The sequence below is a fragment of the Dreissena polymorpha genome, chromosome 13, assembly GCF_020536995.1.
Source record: "Dreissena polymorpha isolate Duluth1 chromosome 13, UMN_Dpol_1.0, whole genome shotgun sequence".
Lineage (NCBI taxonomy): Eukaryota > Metazoa > Mollusca > Bivalvia > Myida > Dreissenidae > Dreissena > Dreissena polymorpha.
This window is the reverse complement of record NC_068367.1, coordinates 35,014,942-35,035,004: the sequence shown is the minus strand read 5'-3', so window position 1 is coordinate 35,035,004 and position 20,063 is coordinate 35,014,942. Positions and strand designations below refer to the sequence as shown.

Genomic DNA, 20,063 nt, shown 5'->3' with positions numbered 1-20,063 from the left:
CCTCAGCAACGCTTATCTGGCCGCCATTTTGTCCGACAAACATAGCGTGTTGTACATATGGACGGACGTAATTTTTAAGAGTTTACACAGATTTTATATCAAATGCATGATCATTACTGTTCGATCATTATTCAAAATTGTAGGTGCTATACATACTTTATAAAAAGGTTATTATTTTATCTTTATTTCTTGAACATATGAACGAGTAATGAGAAAACAAACACAATAAATAGTTTAACCACACCAGGTGTGTGTTCTATAAAACGTGTTATACCGTTTGATGCACAATATTATTAAGCAGTTTGGGCAACATAATAATTGCCACACGTGCTTATTAATCTCAGCGTAATTGTCGATGATTGATAAATAACAGCATGTTGCGTGGATCTCAGAATGAAGGAACATTAAGGCATTGTTAGGTACTGTACACAAGAAAAGAAAACTATTTAATAACTTAAATGATTTTCAATTATATATTTATTTTCTGTGGATCATAAACAAGGGAAATCATTATAAATTGTTAACTTAAATATTGTTTTAACTAAAGTAAAAACAACACAAAGGTGATTTCAACGCGGCTTAGCCAGCTTAAAGCGACTTCAAGTGTAAAATGTACGGCTTATAATACAACAACAACATTTCTAATACAACATATATTGATACGGGGAAAAATGAGAAAATTGCAATTAACATATAAGGGCCATCTTGTTATAAATAAGCAAATGCATAATATGCTAAATGTATTCAATTCGAATGTTCGTGAACAGCACCGTAATACCAACATTTCATTTTTTGATTATTAGACTATCTGAAACCACGAAATTAGGCCTGTATTAAATTATGGTTACAATCAAAATTTAATTTATATCCAAATAAAAAAAATTGTTGTCTTTTTAAAAATAACACAATAAAACAAAGATCTAGAAAACAGTGTGTAATAAACCCAGGGACCTATACTTGTATGACTCTGTATGGGGTCTCTTCATAAACCACACGTGTCTGGTCATTAAACATAATTTATGATACCTCCATGTCATCTCTTAGCATATAAAGTCAAAACTTAACAGTTGCTTTAATAAAATATTTGAACATATTTAAAAAAATAGACATTTGTCCGAAATGGATTAACAGCTAGGAACTATTAAGTATATATATAAGCCAGTTTAAACATAACAATAAAGTGTTTAATAAATATACATTTAAAATATTTTACAAATTTACTGCTACACAATTAACGTTTTTACGGGTACCTTCAAATGTAAACTCTGCTATAATGTGTAAAGATCGTGCGTTACTGCAGCAGTGTTTGAAACATCATCATGAAAACAAGCAATCGCGTTTGGTCATTATATACGGATATAAAATACTTGCGTAAAATAAATTAAATGTGTAGATTTATGGTAACATAATATGCTAGATTTGTATCGAGAAGAGGTTTCAATATACATGTACATGCAAAGACAGTTCAATTTTCAAAATATGCAGGTGTTTTTCAATTGGAATGCTTAAATTATTAATATTTTCATTCGATGTAAACGAAACGAAAATTCATTCAATGTAAAAGAAAATTAAAACTACATTTCAAGATTGAAATGTATTGAGTTATTTAAGGGCTTTGTTTTAAAACTGATTCAATACATCCCTTACACTAAATTTTAATATCTGATGAAAAATAACACTATCGCATCCCCACCACTTATAATAATATTCAACTTATTATATGTTTTATAATTTTTGAAATATCATTTATTAAAGTCTTACTTAAAAATAAATACGGGTATTTATAGTTTTGTTCTGTGAAATTGTACGTATTTAACATAATCTAAATCATGTGATGTGTCAAATCAATTTTGAGTGACAAATTTGATAGGATTTTTTAATCCAATAAGTTTTAGACTGTCAAATAACACACACAACGTATTGAAAGCCATACCTGGAGCTTTCGTCTGTATATCACTGACTTCATCAGAAGAATGATTTCTACTGTTGGGAAACGTTAACACCACTAATTGTCTTCTTATTTATTATCAATGTATAATTATGTGTAACAGCATAACAACATACTTGTTTCGCAATTAAAATATTTAATAAATACAGGTATCTTGCAGGTTTCTAATTTTCTTTCGCAAACTATTGTTGAATAGTTTAAATTTTGTCGCCACTAAAAAACAAGCCATTTTGTAGTAATTCTAAAATCACAGTCTAAACTGCATACACTTAGTAACAATCAGAACCAATAAAGATCACCACAGAAAATAACTGTGTGTATAGCTTGGAAATTTTGATAGTTCAGGAATCCCTCCTTTGTTGATTTCTGTAAACCAAAACTGTCAGTTTTGCTGGATAGAATGGCTTGTATGATGTCCAGCTCTTGCCTTGGCAGAACAGCTTCTAAAAACGGAAAACCAACAAATATCTTAAAATTGTATCAATAATGCAGACAATTTATAAATATCTTGTTTGGTTTTTTTTATTTCGAATCTGGAAGATTTTTAAGTAAGATTGTGGTACGAAAATCCAACGGTATCGGATTTTGTGGTTTTAGGCCTAAACTAATTATAGTGATATGTAACCTTTCGGGATATCGGTAAAGTGCGAGCAGACGAGGTGTAAATACGTTAAAAATTTAAGCTAAAAGACTAAAAAGTTAGATCGGAATTTCTTTAAATTTTGTGAATAAATGTGTTTCTGGTGGATAACAACGACAACTTACCATGCAGAATATTGCTCATGATCACACGTTAAACTTCTTTCTGAGAGCGAATGGAAAATGCGTCACAAATTCTGACAAATAAACAGTAGGGTGTCGTTATACCGCGAGAATACTGGAAGAATAGATATGCCAACTATAATGTTTAGAACAAATAATTTTTTAACAAGCGTTTGTGATTTGTCAGGATAATAAAAACAATAAGATATCGAAAAGATCAAAGCAAATAAATTCGACAGAAATCTGAGATTCTGCAATATATTAAAGACGGGTTATGTTCCGCTAAATTGTGTTTGGTAAAGACTGTCACCTTATGTAGTGAACCAGTCTTCGGCTCATACCCACTGAAGAAGAGCATTCAGGGGAGATAATTGAGTAATGACTTAATTCTGGAACGGTTGCGAAGAAAAACAAATAATGCGAGAATATTTAGTGCAATTCGCTACACAATTATGATGTCATTGATATAATTTTTCCTGATGTATGTATTTACATGTGATTTAGCATATTTCAAAGTGATTTTGATTTGTTCAAGGTCATAAATAGCGTCGCGAATATATATGTCGCGTGGCAAAATTTTTTGAGACGTATCCATATATGGTATTCTTATGTAATTTAAGGTCTAAATTTCCATATGTATGAACGGTCAATGCCCGCTTTGCGGGCTTTTGCCCGTATTATAAGTAGTAGTAGTAGTACTAGTAGTAGTAGTTGTAGTAGTAGTATTAGTAGTAGTAGTAGTAGTAGTAGTATGAGTAGTAGTAGAGTAGAAGTAGTAGTAGAAGTAGTAGTAGCAGTAGTACTAGTAGTAGAAGTAGCAGCAGCAGCAGCAGTAGTCGTAGTACTAGTAGTAGGAGGGCTCGAATTTAAATTGTTTTTCTACTTGCAAAAAAAAATGCGAGCAGCTTTAATACCAACTCGCAATATCAAAAACATTCTCGCAAATGTTGATGGAAACATAAAAAAGCTTGGACATTAGTTTAGTACTATTTAAACAAAGTAAAAGTACTTAACATGTAAACACATTTTATTTCTGCAACCATACAAAGATATCAGTTCCTTGGACCATAACGGCCCACATCAGGTTGATTGACCATCTTCATCTACAACAAGTTTTAGTCTTATTTTAAGTTATTTTTCCCACTAATTCACTGTTTTCGTAGAATGATTTAAAATCCATTTTTTCTAACTAAACGGTTAACTTTGCTTTATCTTTTGCATTATGTATATTTTGTGTTATTTCCTTCTGTTGGAATAAAGTGACAAGTTATTTTTCGCTTCAATGAACATGTGTGAATAGTGGACTGTTTCACTTCCTTTGTACCAATACCATCCGCGTAATTGTATATACCAGTCTACATACTAGGTGCGCGCTTACGCATAAGGGTACTTGGACGTTCAGCTGTTCTATAAATTGACCTATTTAAATTGATTTGATATTTTCTATATGTTAAAAGAGAATTTAAAAAATGTAAAGATTGACATTCGAAAAACACAAAATATGTTGTTTTACTTTCATTGAAGAACATTTCAAATGAAACTTTAATGAAAGGCACCTTTATTACATTAATGTTTACCTCATGTGTTGCCATAAACGTTAATGCATCTACAATATAATGAAATCATATAAATAAATAGCATTATTAAGTTGTTTGCAACTTTAATAAAAATACTAAAATCACAAAACAAAATTACTTGCCATCTAAACTACGTTTATGTTTACACCTTTTTGTGACCGTTTTAAATTTTGACCGTTATTACTTTCGGATGTTTTTAATCTCAGCAACAATGATTTTCTGGGAATGCCTTCTTTACCGGAAATGTTAACTTAAACTAGTTCAAAACACTAATTTAAAATTACTGGCGTAATAGAAACGTTTTAATATTTAATACGATTCGAAACAAAATAATTAGGTCAGATGTATATTTTTAGTATATATTAGTATGAATACCGGTACATATCGAACTATAGCACATGTCATAGTTGTGAACTTGCGTGTATATTTGATTTGAAAGAAACATGGTGGCGAAAGTAGATTATGCGCGGACAAAAAAACTAACAACTACAAATAATATTTTTTCATTTATGTCAAAATCTGATATGTATAAGCTGCCAACGCCCGCCGTTTCGCGGCATGTTTTAGGCCGTTTGGCAAAAAAATGACGATGAATGCAAGTTTGCTCTTTGCAAATATTTGGACTCAATTGGTACAAAGTACCCAGGTACGGATAATATTCTTAAAAGTAAAAGTACACCGCAGTATGGTCGGGTGCCTTTAATAGAATTTTCCGTACCCCAGGTGTAGCAACCTTAAGAGTAACCTACTTTTTTATGTATTACATGAGCCGACATCGACTTATTGAACAACTGCGATTGGTCATTTTCGGCGCAGATACTACTTAAAAGTGCCCCGGCAACTCTTAAGAATGCAACAATCTACCCGGGATAAGGAAAATATACTTAAAAGTACCCCGGAGTATATCAGGGTGCCTTTAAGCGTAATTTCCGTACCCGGGAATATTGTAGTATGCTACAGAATATCCGAGGTATTTTAAAGCAGCACATGAAACGACAGCGACCGATTTAGCAAATTTTTGGCATAAAAGTAAAAAATATTTTGTTCCACTAACATAGCCAAATATGATGGTTAATAGGTCGACTTAACGTGAGGTTGTTTTTTTCTCTAAAATTTTCTTCGATGATTCTTCAACTTTGTAAGAAATGTTATGACATTCACAGGACGCAGAATTAACGGGATTTCAGGGGTTTACACATGGGCTGGACAGAATGTAAACACACTGTTAAGAACTTTATTTTTGCAATTATCTCAAGTTATTGAAATTATTTGCAAAAAATCAATAGTGCATAAAATACAGTTTTGCTTGCAGTTTGTGCCGATATCTTAAGAATGAGAAATATTCACATATATTTCCTTAAAGAACATAAATTGGGAGTTTGACAGCGCTGTGGTAGTCATTATACACTACTTAGTGCGACGATTTCGCATTTTTATCCTAAGAATAAACAAATCTACATGTACTTAAAAAAGAATCTCTGAATAAACAACCATTGAACGTATCGGATGCAGATTTCTAAAGAGGGCGTTAATCTGAATGACTGAATATGAGTCGGCAAGTATCCGAACGAACAAGAGCTGTGTATTGCCCGATAACCGAGGATTATGGAAAACCATTTTGATATTAACCTTAAAGGGGCATTTTCACAGATTTTGGCATGTATTGGAGTTTGTCGTTAAATGCTTTATATTGATAAATGTTAACATTGGATCTAAAATCTCCATTAAAAAAACAAGAATAAAATTGAAGAAAAAAATAGCCCTCAAATGGGCTTGAACCACTGAGCGGAGTAAAAGTCTATCGCTTAGATCACTCGGCCATCTGTGCTCACACAATGAGTGATGTATTTTATACTTAACATTATAAGCAAACCTCGTAGTATCACAAAATATAACGACAACAACAGAACTCTCCAAGTTACATGTATTTAATCATTTCGTGTTGCAACGCTTTATAATTTTCAGGTTTATAAATCGTCAAATTGATACTTTAGAGCATGGTTAATATTCAGTATTACTGCTTTGTCACAAATATCATAACTACAACGACAATTTGAGAATCTGAAACATTTTTTTAATTTTGTCCATTTACCAAAACGTGAAAAGGCCCCTTTAAATTCTGTAAGAAAAATGTTTTAACTATGTGCAGCTAAGTATCGCATACGCATGTGTTTTTGTTATGGTGAAAAAATACAAATGTGTACTCTATCCTTTACAAAAAATCAGCTAATAAAAATGATCCTTACAAAGTTTCTGAAATTTAGTTATAACATATATATTTATTCAATTTCTTGATATTTTTCATACCAGATATAACAAGTGACAAATGGGCGTATCATAGGAGGAGTACAATGCCAAAATGTAATACTGTTTAACAATTGCTTTTAATATGGACCTCGTTCTTGAAAAACCAGAGGATGTGCGTAAAGTGTCGTCCCAGATAAGCCCGTGAAGTCCGCTCACGCTTATCATGGACGCCGATTTCCGCTTTGGCTGGATTTTCGTTTAGAATAGACATCCTTTTTAACGAAGAATTATTAACAACGGATAGCGTTCTTTATTTACCTATTCGGACTGCACAGGCTTATCTGGTAAGATACTTAAAACACGTGAATTAAGCCCAGTTTTCTCAGAGCGCGGCTAGTATATGTACGCGTAATAGCAGTCACAATTTTCAAGTATCACTAGACAAGCTAAGAATATGGGCGTAAATAGTACATAGTCCGGGACGCACAAGGTTGTTTCGTGAATCACGCTGACAAGCCAGTTTTGACTACGATCTTCGACTGGCAAGTCTACCAATCATAACCGTGCAAAGTGATGTACGTGCACAATCGCGATACATCGACTATCTCCGGAATCTTCCGTAAGATAGGCAGATTTAAGCAATAAATCGTCTGCTGATCCAGAGTGGTACATGTACGTTCAAAGCAAACGTTTGACTAGTTAAGCAACCTTTCAATATGTATATGTACGGACCGCGTAATAGCAGTTGCAATTTTCAAGAATCACTTGACAATTAAGCTAAGAATATGGGCGTAAATAGTACATCGTCCGGGACGCACAAGGCTGTTTCGTGAATCACGCTAACAAGCCAGTTTTGACTACGATCTTCGACTGGCAAGTCTACCAATCATAACCGTGCAAAGTGATGTACGTGCACAATCGCGATACATCGACTATCTCCGGAATCCTCCGTCAAATAGGCAGACAATCGCGATACATCGGCTATCTCCGGAGTCCTCCGTCAAATAGGCAGACAATCGCGATACATCGACTATCTCCGGAGTCCTCCGTCAAATAGGCAGACAATCGCGATACATCGACTATCTCCGGAGTCCTCCGTCAAATAGGCAGACAATCGCGATACATCGGCTATCTCGGATTCCTCCTTTTGATTTATGAAATAAATCGTCTGCTGATCCAGAGTAGTACATTCAAAGGAAACGTTGACAAGTTTAGCAACCTTTCAATATGTTAAGAGCTTAGGAGCGAAGATGGTTGGAGTATGGAGACATATTTCTATATTCGACGAGAAAAAGTATGTTCTTTAAATATATTCTGCTTAATTATACCGCTTTGTTATGGGTCGAGAACGTTTAATGTACTGAATGATGTACCGCATGCATTTGCTTGTTAAATGTTTTGACGTGAATATCCGACATCGCGAAGTTATCATCTATTTAAAATAAGTGTCTGCGTAATAATTATTCAATAGAGTTCTTAATGTTGATTTATGTGCGACTTTTTTTAACTGATGATTGTAATTCAGCGTTTGGTATTGCGAGATATGTTCTTAAGGCAAATGCATATTAGAGGTGTAAGGAAACATTATCACCAGCTGTGAATGGCATATACTGAAGTGAATATCTTGGACGAATAGGACACGTTAAGGCAAATTTATTTATTTATTATCGGTATAAAGTACGAACATGTCAACCTAGATTCTATACTCCAAAACGGTATAATATTTGCAAAAGTTAAAGTTATTACTCGCCGGGCTGTCCAAATCAGAAGAAAAAATTAATATATATTTATATATCTGAAAAATACGTAACGAAGGCTTTCTAATTATATATAATTTGTAAAAATCGGCCGAAAAATGAAACTATAATTTAAAAAAGACGTGAGTGGGTACATCAAAATGTTTAACCTCGGCGCTTCGATGTACGCTTATTATAAAAGATCGATAGTTACCGGTCACGTGACTTAGTTTCGACAAGATATTTGCTGATACCGTTACGTTTCATCAGTGTCATGAAGAGTCCGTGAATAACCGAAGCATTCGTTTTCTTCGTGTTTCGTATGAATAGATATCGTTGCAGGAAATTAAAATGATACGTAAAACAAAATTGTGTCTTTAATTGTGTCGTATGAACGAATCTGCACTTAAACTAAATTTAGATTCACATCGTATATGCATGCTGGTGATTTTCGACTTTACAGACATTTTCCATTTCAGAATTAAATATCTGGCGTATTTTTCATTTTTCGACACATGTTCTTCTTCACTTTTTTTATTTATTTTGAAATATATGTTGAGTATTTTTTTTTACACATTAATTTTATATAAATTCATTAATATTTGACAAAATCGTGCATACATATATACTAAAACCTCTAAGCGATTAACATCGGTTAAACGTATGGATAAAGCAATGAAGCTGTGATCGTCGCCATCTTCGTATTGGATTGCCGAATTTCAAATTTCAGATTTCGAAGTGATTTTTTGCCAATTCCAAATGTGCCGAATATTTATTATCTTGGTTATTGACAATGTATCCTACTTTGCGGAATTCATATTTCTGATTCCCATGTTGCCGAATTCTTCGCGAAAAAAGGTGAATCACGTCGGTTCGCGGTGACTCGCGCTGATTGCCTTACAGCGAGATACATCGCGCGACGGTCACCGTGGAATCGCCGAGACATCACTCAAATGTTCTTGTCGCTCGGAATCACCGCGATTTGTCACGTTGCATAAATCGCTGTGATACGAGAATCGCTGCAAAACTTACTGGTCGTGTAGTGTATGTTTATACATGTAATTTTGCCTTTATTTTCTGGAAACGCTCCAGATAAAAATGTGTTCAATCAGATGAGTATAATCTCACATTCTAAACTGTTAAGCTCACCTGAGCACAAGGTGTTTATAGGAATCTTCGAAATTAAATTTACTTTCCAGCTACTTCAGAAATTTTACTTGCTGAAACACTTTATTTGTTAGTTCTTATACCAAACAAATCCTCAACCAATAATAATTTACAACTTAACTCCCTACAATAATAAAATATTAGTTTCTCCATACAACATTAATTGACATAACAAACTTCAATAATTACAGTACAAGATCTCAACTTTTTTCTCTGCTTTTCAATCGCAGTCTCTGTATAATGTTTTTGAGGAGGTTTTCCAGATATAGCCTCGTCAACAAACCTTCAAAATGTAATAATTTTGTTGTCATTTGTTGACATTGAGGAAAACAAGAAGCGTGACACATTATTAAATTATTTAATTGATTCATTTGTTATCACTCGAAAGTCTAACCCCAAAAGCTGATCGGAGCCGAATGTTATCAATAGGGCAGGCAATATGGGAAATTACCACAATCTCAAGGGAAAAGGCTCAATTTTTGGTTCAATATTTCGAATCCATCTTCAAAAAATTCAAGTTTACCTCAAGAAAGAATTGACTCCAGAAAGCCGTTTTAACTGGAGAACGACAGTATTTTAAATGTGCCTGGGGATAAAAGTAGGCCTCACAATTTACCATTTACATTTTAAGAACTCAAGACAATAATAAAAAGTAAGATTATCTCCGTAATGGGCTCAAATAGAATAAATAATTTTATGTTCCAACACCTGCAAGCCATAATTCTAAGCATCTGACTAAACTCATTAAATCTAGCATTGATTTTAGACAAAGCCACGATAATTCCCCTCCTAAAACGCAATAAAGCCAACCACCAACCAAAATAATACCGCCCAATAAAGTCTTACCTAAAGTGCAGCAAAATTACTTGAAACGTAGGTCAAAAGATATTTGAACAGTTAAAGAAATCGGATAACAGCTTACACCATTTCTGGTATTGCTTTAGGAAAAGGTGCTTCACTGTAGATCAGCTAGCCACCGTGCAGCATAACATATTTCTGCTTAAAATCACAGGCAAACAGAATGGGAAATATTTTGGACACACGGGTAACTTTTTAGTTCAGTGATTGTATATGTGTGATATCTGCATATCGTTGTTAGCTAAACACTAAACATAATACATCCTTAATTATCAGTTAATAGACTCAATGCCAACAACACCAGCCATTTTATGCAACAACAATAATTGTGTGTTATAGTTGACATGGCGTATGATTTTGAAAAGATTTTGAAAGGTTCAGCTTGACGCTAACTCCCTTAAAGTGGCTTTTTTCAAAAACGTAGCCCATTGCGGATTACGTCTGTGATCACTTATGTAAAACACATTTTCATGGTTTCATAGCATTTACATGTACCTATCAGATTAAAATGATTGATCGTTTTTACAACATGCGGAAACGACATTTTCATATCGTGTTAATCATTTCTTCGAGATTGAATGCTTAGTAAGATGCATATAAAATTGTTGACAAAATTTTCAAACGCAGCAGCTGTCAAATATCAAAGCTGCTGACATGAAAATATCATTTTAATAAAATTATGTGTGTAATTAAAAAATGCAAACACAAACATTTACGATATTAAATTGTGTTGCTAATGAAATGGAGTGTACGTGGGGTTTTACAGGCACTCTATGATAAAATGACATGCTTTATTTTTCAGTTGATATTATTCTTTCAACTGAATACAGGAGTTCGTTAAAATATACCAATTCACTTGTGGATGACAAATATTTTTTTACCTACATACATTTTTTATAAATGATATGTCTTATGTTTCAGTTGATTTGATTCTTTGAACAGACGATCTAAGTTTTGTTAAATATACTTATTTAATTATAGCAGAAATAAAGCAACCAAAACAATAACAAGATCAGAGGATGCTCATGGACAAGAATATGACGACGTGCCATAATACTATCTACTCTTTGGTTGTCCACAAACTAACTCTCTACTGAATGGTTCATGTAGTCTCGTAGGGATGGCTGCCAACACCAACATCTTCACCGAAAAGCAGACCAATAACTGGTTCAAAGCGTACATTGCCCTCAATTGGACAAAGGAAGGATTGACTGACTTTGTTGTGACGGAATTACTTAACGTCCAAAAAACAGTTGGAAGTAGTTGTGGACAATGCTTTATTCAAAACCTTATACCGTGCCCAACTCAGGGCGTGTGTAAAAAGGGGAAACGAGCTAACTGTTCTTTCCACAATTCACTGCAATACAAGTCATGCCAAACATGTGATAAAGTGAAACAAAATATCACATCGTTACACAGATTTAATGGGCCTTCTTGGGCAAACACTAAAGCTGAAAGATGGGCAATAGATCCGTGGGAAATCGGCAAATGCTACCTCCCACGGGATGGATATATCAGCGTATCTTCTGTGCAGGCATCTGACTTTAATGGTGTGATAAGCATCATGTTGAACTGCACTCATTTCCAGACATGCGTCTCCACCGCATGTCTATCACCGCCTCCTCCTGATAAGCAATGCCCGCTAGAAAAGGTAATCTCTAAATGCACCATTCTAGTAGAATGAATATAAGTCTCAATTTTCAAAGTTTGGTTTGTTAACAGAATTTTCATTTGTATAATTCTATGTGTTATGACACGATTTAAGTCATGCAATTTATTCTCATTGTATAAATTATACAAGTATTATTTAAAAGTCTTTGTATATTTAAGCATTTTTACTATCACATGTCATCACTTCGACGCTGGCAGAACATGCGTGTGAGGGTTTACCTCAATACATCTTTTCTTGGTCCTTAACGTCACAGCAATCCTTTTCTCTATAGGTCCGTCAAATAGGCAGAGATGTACGCCACACTGCCAACTGCAAGGTTACAGATGCTGATCTGCAGTATTTCTTCCTGACACTGTCCACTTTACTGGCTGATTCGGTCTGCTTAGTGCATGATCCCTCAGCAACAGAAGCGCGCAGGAAACTCAGTGATGTAACTTGATTGTGTTTGTGTTGTTTGCCGCTATTTAAACAAGTATATAATATAAAGAATGTATGTACAGAGCAATTGTCCACAGGAATATTTTAACAAAGATATTTTAATGCAAAAAGTGAGTCTTTGTCACTTACCAATAGATATTTGTATTTTATCTTGATATTGCAACATTTTAAGAACAGTATGTAATTAACAAACGCTTTTAGTGGGCGGGAAACACAACAACTTCATAACAGAACAGACGAATGTCCAGATAATGAAATACTGCAGTTTTATTTGAGAAAAATATCATATCATACAGTTATGTAAAATGGTTTGAATTTTTTTATTGCACAGGTGTTTGGTTGTGTCATTAGAAAATAGCGCGCTTGCAATCTGTTTAGCTCACCTAAGCACAATGTGCTAGTGGTGAGCTTTTGTGATCGCTTTTTGACTGTCGTGCATTGTGTGGCGTCAACATTTGTCTTGTTAATAATCTAGAGGCCACATTTATTGTCCGATATCATGAAATGCGGTCAGACAATTTGTCTCAACGATATCTTGGACTTGTTCGAAAATGGTTGTGGTTGCTTTTAAAAGATGGCCTCCAGGAGGCGGGGCTTTTTTCCTAATATGGCAATAGTAAAACATTGTTAAAACTCTAGAGATCACATTTGCTGTCCGATCATCATGAAACTTGGTCAGAAGATTTTTTCTAATGTTATCTTGGACGAGTTTGAAAACGGTTCCAGTTAGTTGAAAAACATGGACGCCATGGGGCGGGCATTTTTCCTTATATGGCTTTAGTAAAACCATGTTTACTCTCTTCAAGCCACATTTATTGCCCAATCATCATACAATTTGGTCTCAATATTTGTCCCAATTATATTTTGGACGAGTTCGAAAATGGTTTCAGTGTGTTCAAAACATTGCTGCCAGGGGGGCGGAGCATTTTTCCTTACCGTGTGTATATGGCTTGTTAACACTCTTACAGCCACATTTATTGTCATCGTGAAACTTGGTCACAAGATTTGTCCCAATTATATCTTGGACGAGTTTGACAATGGTTCCAGTTGTTTGAAAAGCATTGAAAATCTTTTTTCCTTATATGGCTATAGTAAAACCATCTCTACACCCTAGAGTCAACATTTATGGTTCGATCTTCATGAACCTTGGTAAAAAAATACGTCCCAACGACATCTTGATTAAGTTCCAAAATAAAATGATTCTGGTCTGTTGAAAAACATTGCCACCAGGGGGCAGGGCATTTGCCTGATATGGCTACATATGGCTATAGTACAACTTTTTTAACACTTTCAAAGTCACATTTATTTTCTAATCTTCATGAAACTTGGTAAGAACATTTGTTTTAATGATATCGTGAACGAGTTCGAAATGGTTCCGGTTTCGTGAAAAAAAATGCCTCAACAATTTTTCCTTATATCGTTACATATTACTTTTGTTAAACCTTGTTAACACTCCAGGGGCCACATTTATTGTCTGATATTAATTAAACTTGGTCAGAAGAGTTGTCCCAATAATATCTTGTAAATACTTTTGGTTGGTTGAAAAACATGGCCGCCATCGGGCGGGGCATTTTCTCTTATATGATAATGGCTATAGTAAAAACTCGTTAACACTCTTAAAGTCACATTAATTGTTTAATCTTTAAAATATTAGTCAGATCATTTGTTTTAATACTATATTGGATCAGTTCAAAAATAGTTCCTGTCTGTTGATAAACATCGTTGCCAGTGCTCGGGGAATTTATCCTAATTTGGCTATAGTAAAACCTATTTTACACTCTACAAGTTACATTTATAGTTCTCTCTGCATGAAACTTGGTCAGAACATTTTTTCTATATGATATCTTGCGGCTGCACTGAGCAAGTCAGTTCCTTTGTATCTAAGGTGAGCGACTTTGGGCCTTTTAGGTTCTCTTGTTAATGAAAATATAACCAATGGTTCTGTTGAATAAAATCACAGACTATATAATACTTTACTTAGATATATTATGAGAAATTGTTTTGATGTAAGTCTACAAACGCAAATAATTTATGTAGTTGCAGAATGATCGTATTTCACTTGACGATTTGGGCAAGCTATTAAAAGAAGCCAATCAGATCCTTACACATGCAAAAGAGGCTGGAGAACGTTTTTCTGAAGAGGCTGAAAGGACTCTGAAAGAAGGTCTGGATGCTTTAGAGGCTAAAATTCAGGCTGGAGAACAAAGCATTGAAAACAAGACACAAGAAAGTATCAACCGCATAAAGCAAGCAGTGAATGAAAAAGAGCTAAGGGCTAAAATTCAGGCTGGAGAACAAAGCATTGAAAACAAGACACAAGAAAGTATCAACCGCATAAAGCAAGCAGCGAATGAAAAAGAGCTAGACGAATACGATCAAGGCGTAGCAGGTTTGTCTTTATAATAAATTGTGGTTATAACCTATTTACACACTTGAAAAACAATTAACTACCAAGCTGACAAATCCGTTCAACTTATGAAGAAAATGTATGTGTTATGTTGATAACAACCGTTCTTCTAAGACAAATATCCTACTATTAAATCGAATATATCAGTTATACTGACATAGTCATCCAACTGTTGTATCAAGCATATAATTTTTGAAGACCATTCTTCATGTTGCAGTGTCTGAAACATCAGTTATACTGACACAAACACCATGCTGCGTGTCTGAAACATCAGTTATACTGACACAAACACCATGCTGCAGTGTCTGAAAGATCAGTCATACCGACACAAACTAATTTACTTGTTTTTAAGAAAATTTCTGACTGCGAATAAAATTGTGACATTCAAAGATGCAGCAGTAGTATTTTCTCATTGTTTATACTGACACCGGAAGTAGGTAAACCGTCCCGCACGAACGACAACTCTGTTTAGACGGAATTACGAAAATCCGGAATACATGATTTGTTTTTAGATCACCTGAGCACAACGTGCTCATGGTGAGCTATTGTGATCGCCTTATGTCCGTCGTGCGTCGTCAACATTTACCTTGTTAACACTCTAGAGGCCACATTTATCGTCTAATCTTCATGAAACTTACTCAGAACATGTGTCCCAATAATATCTTGGACAGGTTCGAAAATGGTTCCGGTTGATTGAAAAACATGGCCGCCAGGGGGCGTGGCAGTTTGCTATAGTAAAACCTTGTTAACACTCTAGAAGTCACATTTATTGTCCGATCTTCATGAAACTTTGTCAGAACATGTGTCTCAATAATATCATTAACGAGTTCGAAAATGGTTCCGGTTGGTTAAAAAACATGGCCGCCAGGGGGCGTGGCAGTTTTCCTTATATGGCTATAGTAAAACTTTGTTAACACTCTAGAAGTCACATTTTTAGTCCAATCTTCATGAAACTTTGTCAGAACATGTGTGCCAATAATATCTTGGACGAGTTCGAAAATGGTTCCGGTTGGTTGAAAAATATGGCCACCAGGGGGCGTGGCAGTTTTCCAAATATGACTATAGTAAAACTTTGTTAACACTCTAGAAGTCACATTTTTAGTCCAATCTTTATGAAACTTGGTCAAAACATATGTCCAAATAATATCTTGGAAGAGTTCGAAAATGGTTCCAGTTGAATGAAATATATGGCCACCATGGGGCGGGGCAGTTTTCCTTATATGGCTTTACTGTATGGTAAAACCTTGTTAACACTCTAGAAGTCACATTTATTGTTCGATCTTCATGAAACTTTGTCACAACATGTGTCCCAATAATATATTGGACGAGTTCGAAAATGGTTCCGGTTAGTTGAAAATCATGGCCGCCAGGGGGCGTGGCAGTTGTCCTTATATGGCTATAGTAAACCTTGTTAACACTAGAAGTCACATTTTTAGTCCAATCTTCATGAAACTTTGTCAGAAGATGTGTTCCAATAATATCTTGGACGAGTTCGAAAATGGTTCCAGTTGGTTGAAAAACATGGCCGCCAGGGGGCGTGGCAGTTTTCCTTATATGGCTATAGTAAAACCTAGTTAACACTCTAGAAGTCACATTTTTAGTCCGATCTTCATGAAACTTGGTCAAACTTGTGTCCAAAAAATATATTGGACGAGTTCGAAAATGGTTCCAGTTGAATGAAAAACATGGCCACCATGGGGCGGGGCAGTTTTCCTTATTGGCTTTACTGTATTGTAAAACCTTGTTAACACTCTAGAAGTCACATTTGTGGTCCAATGCTGATGAAACGTGGTCAGAATATTTGGACTAATAATATCTGGGCTAAGTTCAAAAATGGTTAAGATCAGTTAAAAAATATGGTTGCAAGGGGGCGTGGCATTTTTCCGTAAATGACTATTTACTTCAAAACCTAGTTAACACTCTAGAAGTCACATTTATTATCCAATCTTTATGAAACTTGATCTGAACATTTGTTCTAACAACAGCTTGAGTGAGTTTGAAAATGGTTATGGTTTGTTGAAAAACATGGCCGCCAGGGGGGGGGCAGTTGTCCTTATATGGCTTTAGTGACAACTTGTTGACACTATATTAGCCACATTTATTGGCCAATCTTCATGAAACTTAATGAGACCATTTGTCCCAATGAAATTTTGCCAGAGATTGAAGCTGGATCATATGAGCTCAAAAACTAGGTCACAAGGTCAAATATAAAAAAAACATGTTAAAAGTCACTTTTTTGGTCCAAAATAATCTTCATAAATCAGCTTGCATTTTTTTCAGAACAGTCTAGTTCGTTTGGCTTTCAGGTGAGCGCCTTAGGGTCTGATGGTCCTCTTGTTTTGGATGTTCTTAATGCGTATAATTTCAGGCATAAGCACCATCTGTACAGATGTGCTTATTATTGTTAACCATTTATAAAACAATATTTTTGGTAGATAATTACATTGACTTTCCTTATAGTAGACAAACGTTTTAATTCGAAAGGATTTTACTTGAGAATAAACTATCCACCTTCAATTTTCCAGGGGAGATAATTACTGCGACGAGATTGACTAACTCTTCTCAGCAGTTATCTCTCTTATTGATAAACGGTACCACTGCTATCACATGTTAAATTTATAGGGTGTTTTAAATTTTATTTAAACTAAAAAAGAGTAATATTAAAGATAGCCTCCCCTTCAATTTAATTGGATTCCGAATAGAAATATATCAATAAAACCATACATAATTAACTGACTTGTCCGTTCGGATTTATGAGCCGCGCGTAACAAAAAACTGCATCAGAGTATTTGCAGTTTTTAATGTTTCCCCAGTAACTCAAATCATCTTTGTACATAAGCAATTTAACTGCAAACACAATAATTAAATTTATAGAGATGATTGTTTGCCAACCTTATCCCTCTTAACGAAATACAGTCAAGTTTAGTCGTCCGCCCCCGATCAGACGGTCAATTAAATCTGTCTGTCTGTCTGTCTGTCTGTCTGTCTGTCTGTCTGTCTGTCTGTCTGTCTGTCTGTCTGTCTGTCTGTCTGTCTGTCTGTCTGTCTGTCTGTCTGTCTGTCTGTCTGTCTGTCTGTCTGTCTGTCTGTCTGTCTGTCTGTCTGTCTGTCTGTCTGTCTGTCTGTCTGTCTGTCTGTCTGTCTGTCTGGTCTGTCTGTCTGTCTGTCTGTCTGTCTGTCTGTCTGTCTGTCTGTCTGTCTGTCTGTCTGTCTGTCTGTCTGTCTGTCTGTCTGTCTGTCTGTCTGTCTGTCTGTCTGCCTGCCTGCCTGCCTGCCTGCCCGCCCGCCTGCCTGCCTGCCTGCCTGCCTGCCTGCCTGCCTGCCTGCCTGCCTGCCTGTCCGTCCGTCCATCTGTATGCCTGTCTCTCAGTCAGTCAGTCAGCCCGTTCGTTCGTCCATCAGGCAGCCAGTCGGTCAGTCACTCAGTAGGTCTGTATGTCTGTGTGTGTGTGTATGTCTGTCTGTATGTGTGTCTGTCTGTGTGTGCGTGTCCATTCGTCCGTACGTACGCATGTAGATGTATGTATGTACTTATGCAGACTTGTATGTCAAAATTCTGTGAAACTGCAACTGTTACGTTTTTCATATTCGATGTGCCTAATCGTATGATGTTTGTCTGATCAGCTTGTTCAAATCATGCCTCTGGGGTTGAAATCACCCATCCTTTGGGGTTGCTGTTTTTTAAGATGTTTATAGTAAACTCTTGTATTTGTTGTAATTAGTTTTCATACCATATCAAATATGTGTCACACAGATAAAAAAATAGATAAAACTACAGTAATCACACACACGCATCACAAAGTCAAGACAAAACAAATAGGTTTTGACATGCCTTAAGAGATTGACATAAGGCCCTTTGGCCCTGTTGTTGTTTCCTTCATTTCCATCCGTCATTTCGTGCGTTAGTCTATCTGTATGTGCGTATTGTTGTTTGTCCGTCCTGCCAACGCCCTTTTTATTGTCTGTTTTGCCGTCCATCTCTCCTTCCAATCGCCCGCCTTCCATCCCGGCCGTCCGCCCGCCCCAAACCCTCCCTTCCGACCGTCCACCCGTCCGTCGGTCAGACTGTCCTTCATTCTGTCCCATGAACCTGATTGCACGTGTCTCATTGAGTTTGCCCTCGGTGTCTTACGCATACAAATAAAACGAGTGTATTCAGTTAAACTATTTACGTCGTCTTTACGATTTATCTGTGTTTTAGAGGATCTGAGAACAACGTGCTCATTGTGAATTTTTGTGATCACATTTTGTCTGTCGTTCGTCGTGTGTCGTCAAAGTAACCTTAGACATACCCTATAGACCCCATTTATATTTTATTTCCCAGTTTTCATGAAACTTAAAAAGAACATTTGACAAAATGATATCCCGGCCGTGTTCAAAAGTGGATCACATGGGTCAAAAGTTAACTACGTAAAATTTCAAAAAATTTATCTAAACACTCTAATATACGACATTTTTCCAGTCTTCATGACTTTCTCAGATTGTTTGTTCTAATGATATTTTGTCTGAGTTGGAAATTGCTTACTGTCCTTGAAAAGGCGGTGGGGCCAATTCCTTTGTATGCCTATGGTAAACCGGTGTGAGCACGCTGGGTACATTTTGTCCAATCTTATTGAACGTAACTCATAATATGTGTTCTTATTATATACCGGCTGAGTTCGAAAATGGCTCTGGTCAATTTAAAAACATGGGCGCCGGGAGGGGGCAGGGTAGTTTTCTTCATATGTCTATAGTGAAACCGTGCGTCATTAATCAAATATTGCGCCCAATTTCATGAAACGTTCTCAGAATATATGTTCTAATAACAACTCGGCTTAGTTCGAAAACTGTTTCAGTCCTTTGGAAAATTCCCCCACCGCGATGTTTTAGTTTTCCTGTAACCCATTTATGCCGAGTGGACTCTCCCATCCTTCTAAATTGGATCAATTAATTTTCAAACTGAGGGACGTCTAGTATATTTATTTCTTTATTTAGAATATTACTTACTGGAATTCCGTAAAGCAAACAGCGCAGACCCTGACAACACGCCGCATCATTCGGCGTCTCATCTGGGTCTACGCTGTTTGCAAAGTCCTTTTTTCTAGACGCTAGACATTAATGGGTAGAATAATTTCCTTAAATTGCTATAGTGAAACCATATGAATAATCTTTTAAGTCACAATTTGGTCCAATCTTCTTGAAACCTTCTTAGAACATTGTTTTAATGATATCTCGGCCGAGTTTAAGAATGGATCAGGTCTTTTAAAAAACA

At 35.7% G+C, this 20,063-nt stretch overlaps 2 protein-coding genes across 8 annotated transcripts in view; both read left to right on the top strand.

The window, feature by feature from the left end:
* Nucleotides 1-20,063, top strand: part of LOC127856540 (uncharacterized protein CXorf38-like) — a 298,342-nt gene that overhangs the window by 91,436 nt on the left and 186,843 nt on the right. For 2 of the 7 annotated variants that reach the window (XM_052392800.1, XM_052392804.1), the window contains exon 1: nt 11,238-11,946. The exons of the other annotated variants lie outside the window; for them this stretch is intronic. In XM_052392800.1, the coding sequence (XP_052248760.1) occupies nt 11,416-11,946 (531 nt within the window). In that variant the 5' untranslated portion in view covers nt 11,238-11,415. Of the gene's footprint in view, nt 1-11,237; nt 11,947-20,063 lie in introns of those variants that run through there. 7 annotated transcript variants of the gene reach the window in all.
* The window catches only part of LOC127854575 (uncharacterized), a 320,519-nt gene that overhangs the window by 121,227 nt on the left and 179,229 nt on the right, over nt 1-20,063 (top strand). The gene's annotated exons all lie outside the window — the stretch shown is intronic.